Consider the following 17,120-nt stretch of genomic DNA (forward strand, 5'->3'; position numbering starts at 1 on the left):
TATTTCATTTGAATTTATGCGTCGATAAAATGTATAGCTCACGTTCCCTTCGGAGTTACTAAGATGTCTCAACCTAACTCTTGTGTCGCCACCATCATTGAATAATTTTGTGAAATACTCATTCCATCTCTCCTTAATCGCTCCCTCATTCACTAATATATTTTGATTTTCATCTTTTATGCATTTCACTTGATTTAAATCCCATGTTTTTCTTTCTCTTGCTTTAGCTAATTTATATATATCCCTTTCTCCATCTTTTGTATCAAGTCGTTTATATAGATTCTCATATGCTTTTGACCTTGCTTCACTAATAGCTCTTTTTGCTACCTTTCTTACTTCTTTATAATTTTTTTGATTTTCTTCATTGTTGCATTGATATACAGCCTTATAGCAAGTTTTCTTATTTTTAATTTTCAATTGTACCTATTCATTCCACCACCAAGACTCCTTAAGGTTAGGGGCTCTACCATTTGTCTCTCCAAGGACTACGTTTGCCGTGCTTCTCAGGGCATTAGCCATTTCTTTCCACATTTGGTTTGTCTGTTCTTCTCCATTCCATTCCCTTCTACCCTTTAGTTTTTCTTTGAAGATTAGTTGTTTCTCCCCTTTTAAATCCCACCACCTGATTCTTGGATTTTGTTTTATGTGATTTTTTCTCTTCCAATTTCTTACTTGGACGTCAAGTACTAGAAGTCTATGTTGAGTAGTCAAACACTCTCCCGGTATCACCTTACAATCCCTACAATATAACCGATCCTCTTGTCTCATGAGAAAATAATCTATTTGGGTGCTTGATGTGATATTTTTATATGTGATTAAGTGTTCGTCCCGTTTTTTGAACTTAGTATTGGTTATGATGAGCCCATATGCCATAACAAAATCTAGAATAGACTTACCCTCATTATTAATTTCCCCGAATCCATACCCTCCATGTATCTCTCTATAGTCGTTTCCGTCTCTACCCACGTGCTCATTTAAGTCACCTCATATAATCACTTTCTCTCCTCTTGGTATCATTTGTATGAGTCCCTTTAGGTCCTCCCAGAATTTTGCTTTTACCTCATCACTTAACCCCGCTTGTGGTGCATATGTACTAACGATATTTATAGTCATTCTTCCTAGACTAACCTTCACCATAATAATCCTATCCCCTATTCTCTTTACATCCACTACCTCATCTACTAAGCTTTTATCCATAATAATCCCCACTCCATTTTTTGCTCGATGATTTCCTGTGTACCATATTTTATATCCAGCTTCTGATAAAGTTTTTGCTTTTTTCCCTACCCATCTCATCTCTTGAAGGCACATAATATTAATTTTTCTCCTAATCATCGTATCTACCACTTCCATAGCTTTGCCTGTTAATGTTCTTATGTTCCATGACCCAATCCTTAATCTATGATTTTGTTTTTAGCCTTGACTTTGAATTTGATTTTGTTTTTGAATTTGGTTTTGATTTTGATTTTGATTTTGGATTAACTTCTTTACCCACATCCGTCCAAGCAAATGCGAGAACTCTTGCTCATTTGTCACTACATCCGGGCGCCGATGCAGCGGTCCTCGCTCACTTGATACTACACAGGGGCAGTGTAGCGCGTCGCTATGAAGGGTTACGTCCACGCCCAAATGATTTTTCATAATTTGTCTAGAGTTCATGTTTTGGATCCGACTAAGTTTTACGTTGGCTGTCGGCTACCTAACACAACCCTCCTCCTTTATTCGGGCTTGGGACCGGCAGTGGATAACATCCTCAGGCGGAGTTCAGTCAAAACTAGCTAGTTCTTTGCAAATCAGTAAAACTGAAAAAACCAGGCCATGTTGATTTTTATCCAAACTACTAAATAACCCACAATTTTTAAAGATCTATTTTCTGTATGGGTGTCAAATTAGTCTTTATAGCGGAAAAAAAAAAAAATAATGGAAAAAAAAAAAAAAGAGAGAAAAGATTGAAACAGCTTGACTTCTTTTCTCAAAATTCACAATCTCTGCTAAGTGCAAACTCTTTGCTTCAAAACCCCTGCTAAAGACCATTCCCATCCAACCATAGGTTTGCTTCCATCACCAGTAGCTTGTATCAAACTTTATATGCATTTATTGTTATGATGAGATTGAACATCTTAGGTATCTTTTTGTGTTTTTAATTAGTTTGTAATTATGATATTTGAACATTTAATTAGTGATTCATGTTTCTTCCGGATTGGCTGGAATGAGACTATATACAATCATTATGGCCTAACAAAAGTACTCTGAGAAGGTGTTCTCTCTCTCTCTCTCTCATTTTGGTTGTGCATGATGGCTTTAGTAACTGTTTAGTGTATGGTCCCCTGTAATAATATTTCATGGTTAAAGGGGATTGCAGCGAACGTCTAAGTAGTTTTTTTTTTGGTTCTTCCTTCTAATGTTGACTAAATATAGATGAGTGCTACATTTGCATATCTTTATTGATTGACCAGAAGAATGGCGATAAAAAAGGAAAACACAATAAGAATTCCCTTTATGATTAGCAAAACTAAAAGAATATTATGTTTGACATACCTGTGGACACATCTGTTGAGAGTAAAAATAATAATATAAAGATAAGTGAACTCTCTATCTATTAGTTTAAGCTTTTAGATGAGATGGTGGTTCAAGCAATATCCACTGTGAGTAAGATAAATTATCTAGACCTAACCGGAAGAAATAAAAAACCAGAGGAAAGGCAATCCAAAGGTTTTTGTTACTTGTTTGTTTGCCTGTGTTCATTTCTTTTGTCCTGGCAGTACAGAATTGACAAGTCACCTGCCTAAATTTGATACAGGATCATTGCAGTTGAGCAGATTAATTTGGTTTTTATTAGTATAAATTGAAAATTGCGGTCATTTCTGGTGCTAGTGGTTGGCTATTTATTTATCTACGCAATAGAAGAAGCAAATTCTGTTGAAAATTCTAATTGGTTTACCATGTTTCCTTGGTGTTGATTTACTCATTTCACAAAGACTTTGCCTGAACTAGAATGATTTTGGAATGCACTAAAACTTGCTGTCTTTTTGCAATTATATGAAATTGTCTACACATCCTTTCCAGAGAGAATTTCTTATCTAACTGTGTTATTTCAGATCTGCATCGGTGCAAAATATTGGTGATGATGAGGATAATGTGGATTCTAGTTCAAGTGATGAAGCAGGGAATAATGGAGTACATGAGGTCAACGACAGCTCAGTATGAATGCCTTTCTTTGTTTTATTTTTTCTGGGCGTGTATCGAGGGTCTTAATTTTTGTGTCATGCACCAAGTTGCATGATTCATACAAATCCTGTGACGCCATGTTTGATTAAAGTATTACATTAGCCAATTCTTGTTTTCCATTTCCATGCATTAGTTTATTCCAACTATACTTGCACCACTTGCATGCTGGTCCATGCACCCCTTTTGGCCCTTGCTAACAAAAAAAAAATAAAAAAATAAAAAAATGTTTGAGCAAGAGAAGAGAAAAGAAAATTTTGGAGAAATCTTGTCCTTGTAATCAAATCATTTAAATTTTAAAAGCAGATAATTTATTCAAGACAAGCCAAGCCAACAATTAGCATACAGGAAGTAATTTCAATTTATTTTCTTGCTCTTACCTTGCCAATTTGGTATCTTTTTTAAAAGGACAATTGCGAAAATCATCAAGGCAAAGGACGCAAAAGAGCTGCTCCAAGGGGAAGGGGTAGAAGTTCTATACCAGCTTCTAAGCAGGGAAGAAAATCAGGTAACTCTTCATCTTCAGTCCATAAAATGCTTATGAGCAAAGATGATGAAGAAGATGATGATGACATGGAAAGGAGAGTGAACAAGTCTCAACCACGGGTAAGTGGTTCTTAAAGAATTATGTTTCCTCATTTAGCTTCTTGCGGAAGAATATGCTATGTTCTAAAAATGACTTGTATTATTGCCACTTTATGATTGAGGAGCCAAAAAAATAATTTCTTAATTCTGATCTGTCAATAGTGTTGGAACTTTTAGATTTTTTGTTCTCCTATTTTTACTCCATTAAACTGGATTCTGATATACTGGAATGGATTACAAAATTTAAAATTCAAATTCAAAACTAAACTTCAAAATATAACCAAAATACCAAATATCCTGCAAGAATCTCACATATATCTTAATACTAGAGATTTTTGCTGGAAATTCCAAGCATGTCTCTCAATATTTGAGACCTTGCTTTAGAAAGAGACTTGGTCAAAATATCAGCAACTTGTGCCTCTAAATTGCCACGACCAAACTTAATTTCATTATTCTTCTCAACTTCTCTTATACAATGGAACTTCACATTGATGAGCTTAGTTTTCCCATGCTGAACAGGGTTTTTAACAATTCCAATAGCTGATTTATTGTCATATCTAATCTCAATTGCCTCTTGCAGCTCCATTCCCAAATCCTCTAGGATTTTTGATTTTTGTCAGCCAAATAACTTGGTTGGTAGCAGCAGCTGCTGCTGCTTCATATTCTGCCTCAGCAGTAGACTATGCTACAACCTCCTGTTTCTTTGAATTCCATGAAAATGCACCTGTCCCCAATGAAAAAACAAAACCTGATGTACTCTTCAGATCCTTAACTGATCCAACCCAGTCACTATCTACAAATCCCTGCAGATTTCCATTTTCAGACTGCCTATACCAGATTCCGAGTTGAAATGTTCCTTTTAAATATCCGAGCACCCTCTTTGCTGCACCATAGTGAGTCTGATTAGGTCTTTGTAAAAATCTTGACAATAGACTAGGTAAATACATAAGATTAGGTCTTGTAGTTGTTAGGTACAGTAGGTTTCCAATCTAGCTTCTATAAGTGGTTGCATCATCACCATCTTCTTTGGATAATTTCTTATTCAAAACCAGTGGCATTCGAGCTGGTTTACAGTCCTGCATTTTGAATTTCTTCAGAATTTCTTGAGAATATTTTTGTTGAGAGATAAATTCCATCCTTATGAATTTCAAATTCTGGGAGGTACTTCATGTCTCCAAGATTAATTGTCTCCAAATGATTCTTCATCTCAGCTTTAAACTTCTGCAATTCATCTGGGGTACTACCAGTTACAAGTGAATCGTCAACATATAAAGATACAATCAGTACTCTGCCATCAGAAAATCTTTTCACATGAGATGCAGCATTATTCTTGCACCTTTTGAAGCCTTTGTTGCACAAATAAGAATTAATCTGTTGTACCCAAGCTCTACGAGCCTGTTTCAGTCCATACAAGGCCTTTTGAAGCTTGTAAAGTTTATCTCCACTGCCTTGAATACTCAGGTTGATCACCACAAATTTCCTCTTCTAGATGGCCGTTTAAAAGCGTTGACTTGACATCCAAATGATAGATTTCCCACATCATTTGAGCTGCAAGTGCAATTAAGATCCTGATTTTATCCATTCTGGCCCACAGGAGCGAAAGTATCCTCATAGTCAATCCCTGGCTGCTGTGAATACCCTTGGACCACGAGTCTTGCTTTATACTTGTGAATAGAACCATCAGGAATTAATTTTATCCTGAATACCCTTGTAACACCAGGGGCTTGTTTGATTTCGAGTGTGCTAACTAGCTGCCAAGTATCATTTTTCTTTATCATTGCAATTTCTTCTTCATAGCAGAATACCACTCTTCAACTTTGTTTGCGTCTGCATAGATGGTAGGTTCTACAATAGTCCTGTTATGCCTTCGATAAATCTCAGAAAGAGACTTGGTTCCTCACATTGGTGTATCTTCCATCAGATTCAAATTTCGAATCTGATTGATGAATAGAGTCAACATTTTCACCTTTCAAAATGAATGTGATGGGCTTTCTTTCTACTTGATGTGACTCCCAATTCTAATAAGCATCTTCATATATTTGGATATCTCTGTTGGTGAACACTTTCCCAGTTTTGATATGGTAAACTGTATAGCCTTTTTTACTATGAGCTATATAGCCAACTATGATTCCTTTCTCATTCTTCGCAGATGATTTATGTCCACTCCACGCTTCTATCAGAAGGCTTTTGGTAATTGCTTCTCAGAAATCATGCACCTAGCCATCTCAAGTACTGCCCCATTTTTTCTTTCAGAGAACCCATTCTGTTGTGGAGAATAGCTGATAGATAGTTGGTGCTCGACCCCTGGTCTTCATAAATTTGGTTGAATTCTGATGAAGTCTATTCTTTTCCATTGTCCCACCTAAATGTCTTTAATTTGCAGCCACTTTGAGATTCAACCAAGGACAAACTTCCCAAACACTGAAAACACTTGAGATTTTTGTTTGAGAAAATAAACCCAGGTCATCCAGGTGTAATCATCAATAAAAAGAATGAAATACCAATTACCACCATGTGAAGGAGCCCTCATTGGTCCACATGCATCACTGTGAACCAAATTCAAGCTTCTCGTTTGCTCTTCTTGCACCACTTGTAGGGAAAGATATTCTATGTTGTTTACCTAGCCATCTCACCATTTAATGGAAACCTTCGATCTTCCATAGGCACATTTGCAAGTTCAATTCCAGCAGGATCTATTACTCTACTGGGCTTGTTTTCAAACATCAAAGTAACCATTTTACATCATTTGACCCTCAGTCAGCAAGTTTTGATCCAAATCAGGTACTAATAAGACATCAGAAGTAAATTTAATACCTGAAGCAATCTGAATAGCCACAGTGCATCTGCCAGTGACTGATACCTCTCTGTTGCCCATTTTAACAGACTTTTCAAGTGATACTAGTTTGGTAAACAAGTCTGTGTCCCTAGTCATACGCTGAGCACATGCACTGTCTAGAAACCATGGATCAGAATTAGAACTTTTCATCTGCATAACCATGAAAAAGAAATCTCCTCTTGAGCCTCATTTTCAGTAAAATTTGCTTGTTGAACCTGTTGTTGGTTCAGCTGCTTTCAGGCTACAATTTCTCTCAATATGGCCAACCCCTCTTCGTAATGTCTACATTTAGGTTTTCCCTTATACCAACAATCTTTTTTCTAGGTGGTTAGCCCTTTTGCAAATTCCGCAAGGACAAAATTTACCTCCTTTTCCAATTTCAGGCTGCTTACCTTTCTTGATCTATCACTTGTAGGTAGGGTCGCAAATGAGCCAAGCCGTTTGCGAGCGGCTTGGTGTTCAGGTCAATAAAAGCTCGTTTGAATTCATTCGTTAAGGTAAACGAGCCGAGCTTGAACTCAATAAAGCTCGACTCATTAAAGCTAACGAATATGTTCGATGAGAGACTCGTGAATAGTAGTAGGTTTGATTAGAGACTCGTAGACATACTTGATTAGAAGTTTGCAAATAACTCATAAACAAGCTCATTTATAAATACATTAATACGTGTATTTATAATTATATAAATATATTATTTAATATAAAATTATCAAACTTTAAAATATTATAATAATATAATTAAATTGAATATGTTTAAAATTATTATATGTATTAATTTAATCGTTTAACATGGTATAATATATGTATATATAATTAAAGTGAACGATATTATGTTTATTGTACTTTGAAGTTATTATTAGTTGATTATCATGTTGAGGTTATATTTGTTAATTATCAGGTTTTGTTTAAGGTTATGTTTGTTGATTATATGCATATTAGATTATCAGGTTTTTAAAAAATAATTCTAACAAATTCAAGCTTAAGCCTGAACTAGTAGGCACTTGAGCTTGGCTCGTCAACCTTTTGATGAGCCGAGCCCGAGTCGAGCTTTAAGGCTTAGGCTCGAGCTGGAGCTCTAGCCTAGAAATTGGCTCACCAAGTTGAGGCTCAACTTAGTTTGATTGTGACCCTTCGTGTTCGCGTCTTACCATCTCTAGAAGATGATGGTTTTGGTTTTAGCCTTGCTTGGAATGCAGCTTCGTTTTCTTCCACAGTCCTAGGTTTATGTAGGCTCATGGGATGGCAAAGATCCAATAAGCTTACTGAGCATCAGAGTATTGAGATCTTTTCTCTCCTCCAAAGCTGAAACTTTTGCTTCAAATCTCTCTGGCAAACTGATAAGAACCTTTTCAACTTTCTTCTTATCTTCAAGTTCTTCACCATGCATCTTCATTTGGTTAACAATTGAGTAAGTTCGGTGACTTAGTCAATTACCTTTTCATTTTCTGTCATGACCCTATGGGTAATAAAAGGGTATTATTGTAATAGGGTAGAATAGTTTGTTAGGGATATTCTAGCAATTAGTTAGGTGCACATGGCTGCATGTGCAAGGCTGTTAGGGGACATATGCCTATATAAGGCTGATGTAAATGGAGGGGATGGTATGCTGAAAATTATTGAATTGAAATTCCATTTTCTTTCCTCTACCATTCTTCCTCTCTCGTTCTTCTTCCTTTCTTTTCTGTTCTCTATTTCTCCCTCTCTTTCCCTTAATATCTCTCCCTTTAACTATTGATTTCTCCCTCCTACAATCTGATTTTCTTCCTCAATTCCTCTTTAACCTATCACGAACCCTAGGTTCGTGACAAATGGTATTAGAGCATCGTTCCTCGGCGAATGTCGTTACTGATTAAGGCTAGACGGATATCGACGGCCCAAACCATTACGACCCAGACCGGTAAGCTTCCTATAGGTGTGGCTGTGGTAGTTTTGATCGGGAACTCCGTTCGGAATTCTGTGGGCGTGGCCGCTAGATCGAAAGGCACGATGGTGCTGCAATTTTTGGGTCGATCGAAAGGCACGATGGTGTTGCAATTTTTGGGTCGAGAAGCAATTCTGACTGTTCGGGTGAGGCGAGCTGCCCACCTTGTTCAGAAGGGGATTCCGACCATTATAGAAGAATTAACCCAGAGAGAATCGAGCCCATAACCAGTGACTGGAGCAACGAGGAAGTGATTTTCGTTGGTGATTTGGAGGCAACTTGGCTGGGCGGTGTTCTAGGGACTCTGGAGATCTGGAAGGTGATTAGGTGTTGGAAGGTGTTAATCTCCAAGCCAGCAAGCTCCCTCAATTCAGAATTGGAAGGCGCAGCAGGTGAGTGTCAACTCGGATCTAAAGGAGAGCCGCGACGGAGTTGAACCATTTTAGTAGTGCGATCGGAGCCTACCGCGATTGTAATTGGATCCCGAGGACTTGTCGATTAAGGCGAACTCGAGGAGGGCAGTGGTCCTCCAGCCTGTGGTCGGTGATTGTGTGAGAAGAAGAAGTCAGCGGGAGGCAATTGTGAATTCGTAGCAATCGTGAGCAGAGCCTTACCATCCTCGGCTAGTTGTTATGATTGGTGTGGGAGTCTGTCAAAGACGGTTGGGTGAGACAAAGGAGTTGATTCTGGCGAGAAAGGAAGGCGAGAAGTGGAAGCGAGTGGGGGTAGTCATTGAATCTCAGCAAACGCACACAGAGCTTGGGCAATCTTGAATCCGCTGTAATCTTGTGTGGAGAGCGATCACTACAAGAGGTTGATGGCTCGTGGCTAAGATTCCAATCTTGTCCAGAATTGAAGGTGAGCAAGCCAGGAGGATTCACGATTGGAGCTTTTGGTCGATGATTGGGTGGCGACCAGTGCAAGGAGGAATTGGACTTGGATTGATCGAGCAACAATTTCAACAGTATCAGCGAGTTCTAGCATTCCAGTGAGTTTGGGTGGGCTCTCGGCGGAGGATTAATTCTTGGCCTTCGTGATTGTAGTAGATTTGAGTTGGAATATTGAAGACGAGTTCGCCATGACTCTCGGTCGTGAATTCCAGTTCCATTAGCAGATCCTTGAGCCTCGGTTGTGGGTCAATTCAATTTAAGAGAAGAGGAGACAGATCAAGTCAGAGGAGTCTCGGTGAAAGTTATTAAAGGCGCGCCTAGGCGCAAGGCGCCTTAAGGCTCCAATTTGGCGCCTCGCCTGGGCTGAGGCGAGGTGGTTTTAGCAAGGCGCTCGCCTTGCAAGGTGAGGCGGTTTCAGCAAGGCGCTCGCCTTGCAAGGTGAGGCGCGAGGTGCGCCTAGGCGCGCCTCATGAAACCCGTGCTTGCATCCTCTCTTCCTTTCCTCTCCAGCCTCCCCTTTTCTCAGTTTTAGCATGCATACATCACAATTTATTTACATTTCTTTAGTTTAAGTAAATGTCCACATTTTCTTTTATTTATATTTTACCTTCCATTTACTTTAATACATAAATGTAAATAAGAAAGTACCCCCCATTTGGATTCAATAAAAATATCTAAAAAATCAAAATCCATAACAATAAAAATATAGAATTTTGGTTTTAGTACAATTTTGGTTTTAGTACAAACTCAGAATTTAGCGATTTTACCACCCCCAAAATACATACCTACTATTTCTTGAAAAATTCATTAAAAATCATTTTAACAACAATGAATATTAGCTATCAAAATACCGGGAGATAGTTTTTCAAAATAAAAATATTTTCTTATATGTTTCCTTATAATGCGCTAATCTTCCAGACCTAGAAAAATAGCATTTTTCATAATGAAAATATTTTCTTGATTGTGGACTTGTAGTGTTTATTGATTGTGGAGAATACTAAAGTTATTCCAAAATGTCCTCCATCAATAAAACAAGAGATTGGAGAGTACATGCAAAAGAAGAAAAATAACAGGGATGAGCAAATTGCATGATGAATGAATCAACTTTGATGTTGTTAGTTTAGAATTTGAAGATAATGAAACATTAATGATATGCATGACTTATTATTGATAATTTGATAGTTTTTATGATTTTACAAGATTTTAAGTTTTTTTTCTAAAAGGTGCGTCTCGCTTCGCAAAGGCACGCCTCGCCTCGTGTGCCTCGCGCCTCAGGCTCTAGAACCTTTTGCGCCTCGCTGCGCCTTTCAGAACTATGGTCTCGGTTCAAATTGTGGAGGAAAAGCAGAAGATGAACGCTTTGTGGTAGGTGTTTATAGAAACGGAAGTCAGTGTTGAAGCACTGGTGACTTTGGAAGCTGCGAGTAAGGCTTAAGGCGACTTGTCCGTGGCTCCGGCGAAGGGATTGATCAGCGAATTAGTGAAGAGGTATTCCGCAAGCGGAAATTCCAATAAAAAAATCTAAGCTGTAAGTAAGGGGAGACAAGAGGAAAATTTCGACTGTGAATTACTGTTAACCTCTTTCGAATTGCCTTGGCTATTGAATTACGTTGAGGCTGTGAGCAGAGGAAACAAGAGGAAGATTTTGGTAGTAAATTTTTGGCTAACTTGGGTCAAAGTGGAAAGGAAAACCAGAAGCATGTATAGAACTCCCATTTCTTGGCCGTCGAAATATGTTGTTGGTGAAAATTCGGCCATGGGTAGCAGTGCATATATGAGACCATTGGAGCCTTAATTGCTGCAGATGAATACTTTATTTTCAGCTGGAATGGAGCTTTAATGGCAGCCAAAGAAGGCTGCATTTTCAGTTGGCAACAACAAGGAACATAAGAAGGGGATTAGCCAATTGGACAAAGGAACCAGCAGTGGGTTTGATGAAGAGTGCAAGGAAGTCGGTCGAATGTTTTGCGAGAAGTTGCAAGAATTTGCAATGATACTATCTAAGGAGTATCATTACAGTTTTCCTGTCGAATACTTTGATGACTATCATGGAAGTTTTAATAAGGAGGAGTTTCTTAAAATGGAGCAGCTGAAGGAGAAATTTAGGAGGCAAGAAGCAGATTCATTGCCTACCTCCAATACAGAGTGGAAGAAGTATATCGGCCTAGGTGGAATGGACAAGAAAGGTGACGATAATGATAATGCTGGCAGCAATAGCAGACTTTGCGGGGGTTCGGTACAAGGTGTGTGGGCAAAAGGAGAATTAAAGGAACACACCGATTCCTTTGGAAAAGAAGTTTTTGATGGTGATGTTTTTGGGATTCTGCAACAAGAGCAGTCCAACTTTAAGGAAGAAGGGGAAGAGGAGGAGGAAGAAAAAAGTGAGGAAAAGGGATTGGAGGATGACACTCAATCAATTGACAGCCTCTCAAGCGCTCTTACTAGTGCTGAAACACTTGGCCAGGTGTCAATTATTGAGCAATTGTTGGCTGGAAGTGAAGTTGCAGCATCTCCTAATGTTAATGCTCACAAACAGCCTTGGTATGAGTATTCAAGGAAAGAATACGAACCTCCATTGCTGCATTTTGAGGCTGCTGTTGATATTTCTGCAGCAAAACATGGCTGTGGGTTGAATGGGGATAGAGTAACAACAACAATGGCTGAAGATCTGCCCTTCTTACTTGTTTTGGATGGTAATGAAGTTTTCCCTATTGAAATTCTGGGCCAATTCATACTTGAAATTGATCTTGAAAACCTAAGAATGAAGAAGAAGAGACCTAGAAGTAGAAAGAAAGAAAGGAGGATTATCCGCACAGAGAAGGTTGGAATTGAATGAAGAGCAATGGCTACTTGCGACAAGTTCTTGGGGACAAAAACTCCCTTAAGGAGGGGGGAATTGTCATGACCCTATGAGTAATAAAAGGGTATTATTGTAATAGGGTAGAATAATTTGTTAGGGATATTTTAGCAATTAATTAGGTGCACATGGCTGCATGTGCAAGGCTGTTAGGGGACAAATATGCTTATATAAGGCTGATGTAAATGGAGGGGATGGTATGCTGAAAATTATTGAATTGAAATTCCATTTTCTTTCCTCTACCATTCTTCCTCTCTCGTTCTTCTTCCTCTCTTTTCTGTTCTCTATTTCTCCCTCTCTTTCCCTTAATATCTCTCCCTCTAACTACTGATTTCTTCCTCCTACAATTTGATTTTCTTCCCCAATTCCTCTTTAGCCTATCACGAACCCTAGGTTCGTGACATTTTCCTTCATCTTCAGCATATCAAACTCTCTCTTCACATTGAGTAGTTTGATTGCTCATATTCTCTTTGAACCTTCAAACTCATCAAGTACATCCCAAGCCTCCTTCACTGTTGTAGCAGCAGGTATTCTTGGAAAAATGGCGCCTAAGACTTTACTTGAAGGAAAGATAATGCTTTGTAATTTCTTGATGACAAATCCTTCTGTTGCCCAATTTGCTGCAGAGTAGGATACTCTACTTCCTCCAATTCATAATCTCTCAACCATTTCCCATAGATCATAGGCCAGGGGAAAAAAAAAAAAATCATTTTAACTGATCAAAAATGGTAATTTTCTCCTGTAAACACAGGTGGTGTTGGCAAGGCTGCACTATTTCAAGCCATAGGAGAAACTCTTTGGTTTTACCTCTCCTTTTGTTTTTTCACAATGCTCTGTTACAATTTGTTGGAATTTTCAGATTCTTTCTCTTATTTACTGCAGAACAAGAGACTCCTTATATAGTTGTACAAAACTGATGTCATGTACCTAGGAGTATAGGGGGGTCAATGTTGTAATAGGAATATAATAAAATGGGGGTAATCTTGTAATAGGTTTATAATAACTGTTAGGATATATTGTTAGCAAGTGGTTAGGCTGTTAGAAGTCAATGATGCCTATATAATGCTGCTATTAGGAGTTTATTGGATATGCTTGAATTGATGAATTGAAATTTCAAACTCTATTCTCTCTCTTAATTCTCTCTCTTGGTTCTTCTTCTCTTTCCTCCCCATTTCTCTCTGTTTCAGTTTTTATTCTCCCTCCCTTTCTGCTTTCTCTTCCCTAAATCCTTCCAAATTCCTATCACAACCCTAGCCAAACCCTAGGGCTGTGACAATTGGTATCAGAGCAGTCAATCCTTGACTGTGATTTCAATCAATTCTAGGTTGTGACGTTGGCAATTCTTATCGGAGACTCAAAGGCGAGCTAGACTAAATTCCGACAGTCCACGTCAAAGTTGCGATCAAAACAAGCAACATTGTTGCAGTCGAACAAGGAAGGACGGAGAAGCAGAGCCGTGATTCAAGCGCATTCTAGAGTTCCGACAATTCCAATTCATTCCAGTAAGTGATTCCGATGATTTTTGGCTAAGGATCTAAAAGTTTTGTATCAGTGCGTAAGATCCAGATTGTTAAGGCGTGTGATTGAGGCAAGCGATTGAGGCTAGTCCAGATTCTTGAACAATTAAGGATCAACGGCAATTGCGATCATAGGCGAACAATTGGCCGACTTGGAGTGTTGGACGGTGATTGGGTGTGGAATCAGGACTCAGCGGAATTGAAGAAGTTGACGAATGACAGCGAATTTTAATAAATCTTGCTCGGAATTGGTGTGCGAAGGAGAGGCCGATGGTGATACCGAGTTGAATTTGAAGTCCAAATCAGAGTAGTGCAGCAGATATGGGAAGTTGAGGTACAAGCGACCACAACTTGTGGTCTGGAAGAGTTGTTCGACTTTTCTTGGAAGCGAGCAGAAGGTTGACGCTCAGCTGCGAATTGCAATAAGTTGTTCGAAGTGGATGAGCGAAGCAATTTCGACAGATTTGGGAGCCAATTCATAGATTACTGCAGCCATCGATTCTCAATTCCAGAGAATTCCATTGGTTGCATCACAATTGATCAAAGGAGACAAATAGCCCAGGTGATTCTGAATTGGAAGGTGTCACAGAGCGGGCGATTTGTAAGGGGTTGAGCTGAGCCAATTATATCACAAGAAGTTGCAAAGTCCAGCGATCGTGGCGGCGAAACAAGCCAGGCGGCTTTGGTGATACCGAATTTCTGATAACTTCTCTTGTGAATTTGAAAGTGAAAAGGAGCGAGCGAATCTCGGAGGCCAATCGGAAACGTGTTTCAGCGACTCCTAGAGCAATTCCTTAGCCTTTGGTTTATTCTTCTGGTGCAATTCCAACAATTCCAGAGAGTTAGGCATTGGAGACAGAGAAGCAACAAGGAAATTTCTGAGTAAATCTCGGAATTGATTCCGACGCAAGAGGAGGTGTGTGTCGGCTGATAATTAAAGGCGACGTGACCAAATTGGTTCTGATTTGTTTCTAAAGGGATCAAAGACTGTCTCACAGCAGCTACGGAACCAGCAGACTTCAGCTACTGCAATCGTGATTTAGGATTTTTTTCTGCCATGACGAGCAAAGCCTACATGAAACCATGGGAGCCTAACTGGCAGAAGCAGGATGCTGCATTTTCAGCTGGAGGTAGACATCAGGGGAAGTTTGACCAGGAGCCGTATGCATGGGAAAAGAAGTTGGAGACGGGGATCAGCCAATCAGACAAGGTAACAAGAAGTGTTGTACATGAATCGAGCAAGGAATTTGGCCGCATGCTACACGAACAATTGCAGGAGTTTGCAATGATACTAAGAAGTATCATTACAGCTTCCTGAAGAATTCTTTGAGGATTATCATGGGAGTTTTAACAAAGAGGATTTCCTTAAAATAGAGCAACCGAAGGAGAAAGCAAGAAGTCGAGGAGCGGATTCACTACCTATTTCCAAGGTGGAGTGGAAGAAGTGTACAGGTTCCAGCAGAATTATCAAGGAGGAATGCACCATTGGTGATGATATTGGTGGTGAATGGCATTATCCAAAGGGAATTTGTGATGAAGAGATTAATAGGGCAGCAAAGGCAAAGAAACAATCTGAAATGGTTGAAAGAGAAGTTCATTTAGAGGGAAATTCCAGCAAACACAAGGAAGGAGGGGCTGTTGATGTGGAGGAGAAAAATGTTGAGAGTGAGCTTCAGAAAAATTCCAAGGAACGAGACGAAAATGTGGCAGAATTACTGCCAGGGACAGCTGGTTTAATGGTTGGGGAACCTTGATACAATGACAGGAATTACAACATTGAGGCATCAAAGCCTAATTATCATGACTCTGTTGAACTTCTTTCCTTATCTGGTCAGAAGCTTGGTGTGCAAATGGATGGAAGAATAGGAATATAAGACAGAAATTCAGTTGCTTCATCGGCCCTAGAGAAATCGAGGTCAGTGGAATCCTAGATAGTGAAGTTCTTTCAACTTTCTGATCCAGGTAGCCATCCTATTGGTGTTGCAACTTCTCACTATGAGGAAGAGGAACCTTTTAAATCCCTTAAGGGAATTGAGGCACAAATTATTGGAAAACCTTTCCCTAATGGCGATGACTTACTGTCGGGGGTGATTGATGGGGTTGATTATGTGCCCCAACCCAAGGCTGGAGATGATACTAAAGATTTGGATTTCTTTGGCAGTGTTGGAGAATTGGACTTGAGAAAGGATATCTTTCCTTATTGTCATTTTGGAGGATCTATTAGTTTGATTTCTGGAGAACGTCCTCATGGGGAACAACCATCTCGAACTCTATTCATAAGAAACATAGACAACAATGTTGAGGACTCTAAGCTTCGATCTCCTATTTCATCAAGCACTCACAGATTTGAACTTGAAATCATTGAGGCCAATCAGGTTGCTTCTATTGCAGCTTTAAGCCAAATTATGTTTGGGATGGATCTTGCAAACTTAAGAACAAAGAAGAAGAGGCCTAAGAGGAGAAAGAAGGAAAGACGAATGAAGCAAATAGAAAAGGTTGGAATTGGATGAAGAAAGAGCAACTCAATGATAATAAGTTTTTTGGGGACAAGAAACATTTTAAGGCGGAGGGAATTGTCATGTACCTAGGAGTATAGGAGGGTCAATGTTGTAATAGGAATATAATAAAAGGGGGGTAATCTTGTAATAGGTTTATAATAACTGTTAGGATATATTGTTAGCAAGTGGTTAGGCTGTTAGAAGTCAATGATGCCTATATAAGGCTGCTGTTAGGAGTTTATTGGATATACTTGAATTGATGAATTGAAATTTCAAACTCTATTCTCTCTCTTAATTCTCTCTCTCGGTTCTTCTTCTCTTTCCTCCCCATTTCTCTCTGTTTCAGTTTTAAATCTCCCTCCCTTTCTGCTTTCTCTTCCCTAAATCCTTCCAAATTCCTATCACAACCCTAGCCAAACCCTAGGGCTGTGACAACTGATTTCTTACTTCTACTCCATCAAACCAGATTCTGATATACTGGAATGGGTTAGAAATTTAAAATTCAAATTCAGAACTCAAATTCAAAATATAACCAAATATCTTGCAAGAATCTCACATATCTCAACAAATAGTAATACCTGAGTTTTTAATTGGGTAGTTTTTGGACGACTTCTCAAACTGAGGCAGTTTATACTTTCTGAAGGCAACACTTCCATTTCAAATTTTTGTTAGCTGCAATTTAATGTGAATTTATTGTTGTACTGTAACTTAGACCTTAAGTCGTGGCCAATAACCACTTCACCAAAACCAATGGGAAAGGAAAGAAAATAGAGAAGTTATTGTTGGTCATT

The 17,120-nt window shown here is 38.9% G+C and overlaps 1 protein-coding gene across 4 annotated transcripts in view; it reads left to right on the forward strand.

Moving 5' to 3' along the window:
* LOC127797084 (double-strand break repair protein MRE11) overlaps positions 1–17,120 on the forward strand; it is a 60,123-nt gene that overhangs the window by 31,282 nt on the left and 11,721 nt on the right. For 3 of the 4 annotated variants that reach the window (XM_052329599.1, XM_052329598.1, XM_052329601.1), the window contains 2 exons: positions 3,099–3,201; positions 3,634–3,831. In XM_052329599.1, the coding sequence (XP_052185559.1) occupies positions 3,099–3,201; positions 3,634–3,831 (301 nt within the window). The remainder of the gene's footprint in view (positions 1–3,098; positions 3,202–3,633; positions 3,832–17,120) is intronic. The other variant, XM_052329600.1, reaches the window with a different exon arrangement.

This window comes from Diospyros lotus, chromosome 3, assembly GCF_014633365.1.
Source record: "Diospyros lotus cultivar Yz01 chromosome 3, ASM1463336v1, whole genome shotgun sequence".
Taxonomy (NCBI): Eukaryota; Viridiplantae; Streptophyta; class Magnoliopsida; order Ericales; family Ebenaceae; genus Diospyros; species Diospyros lotus.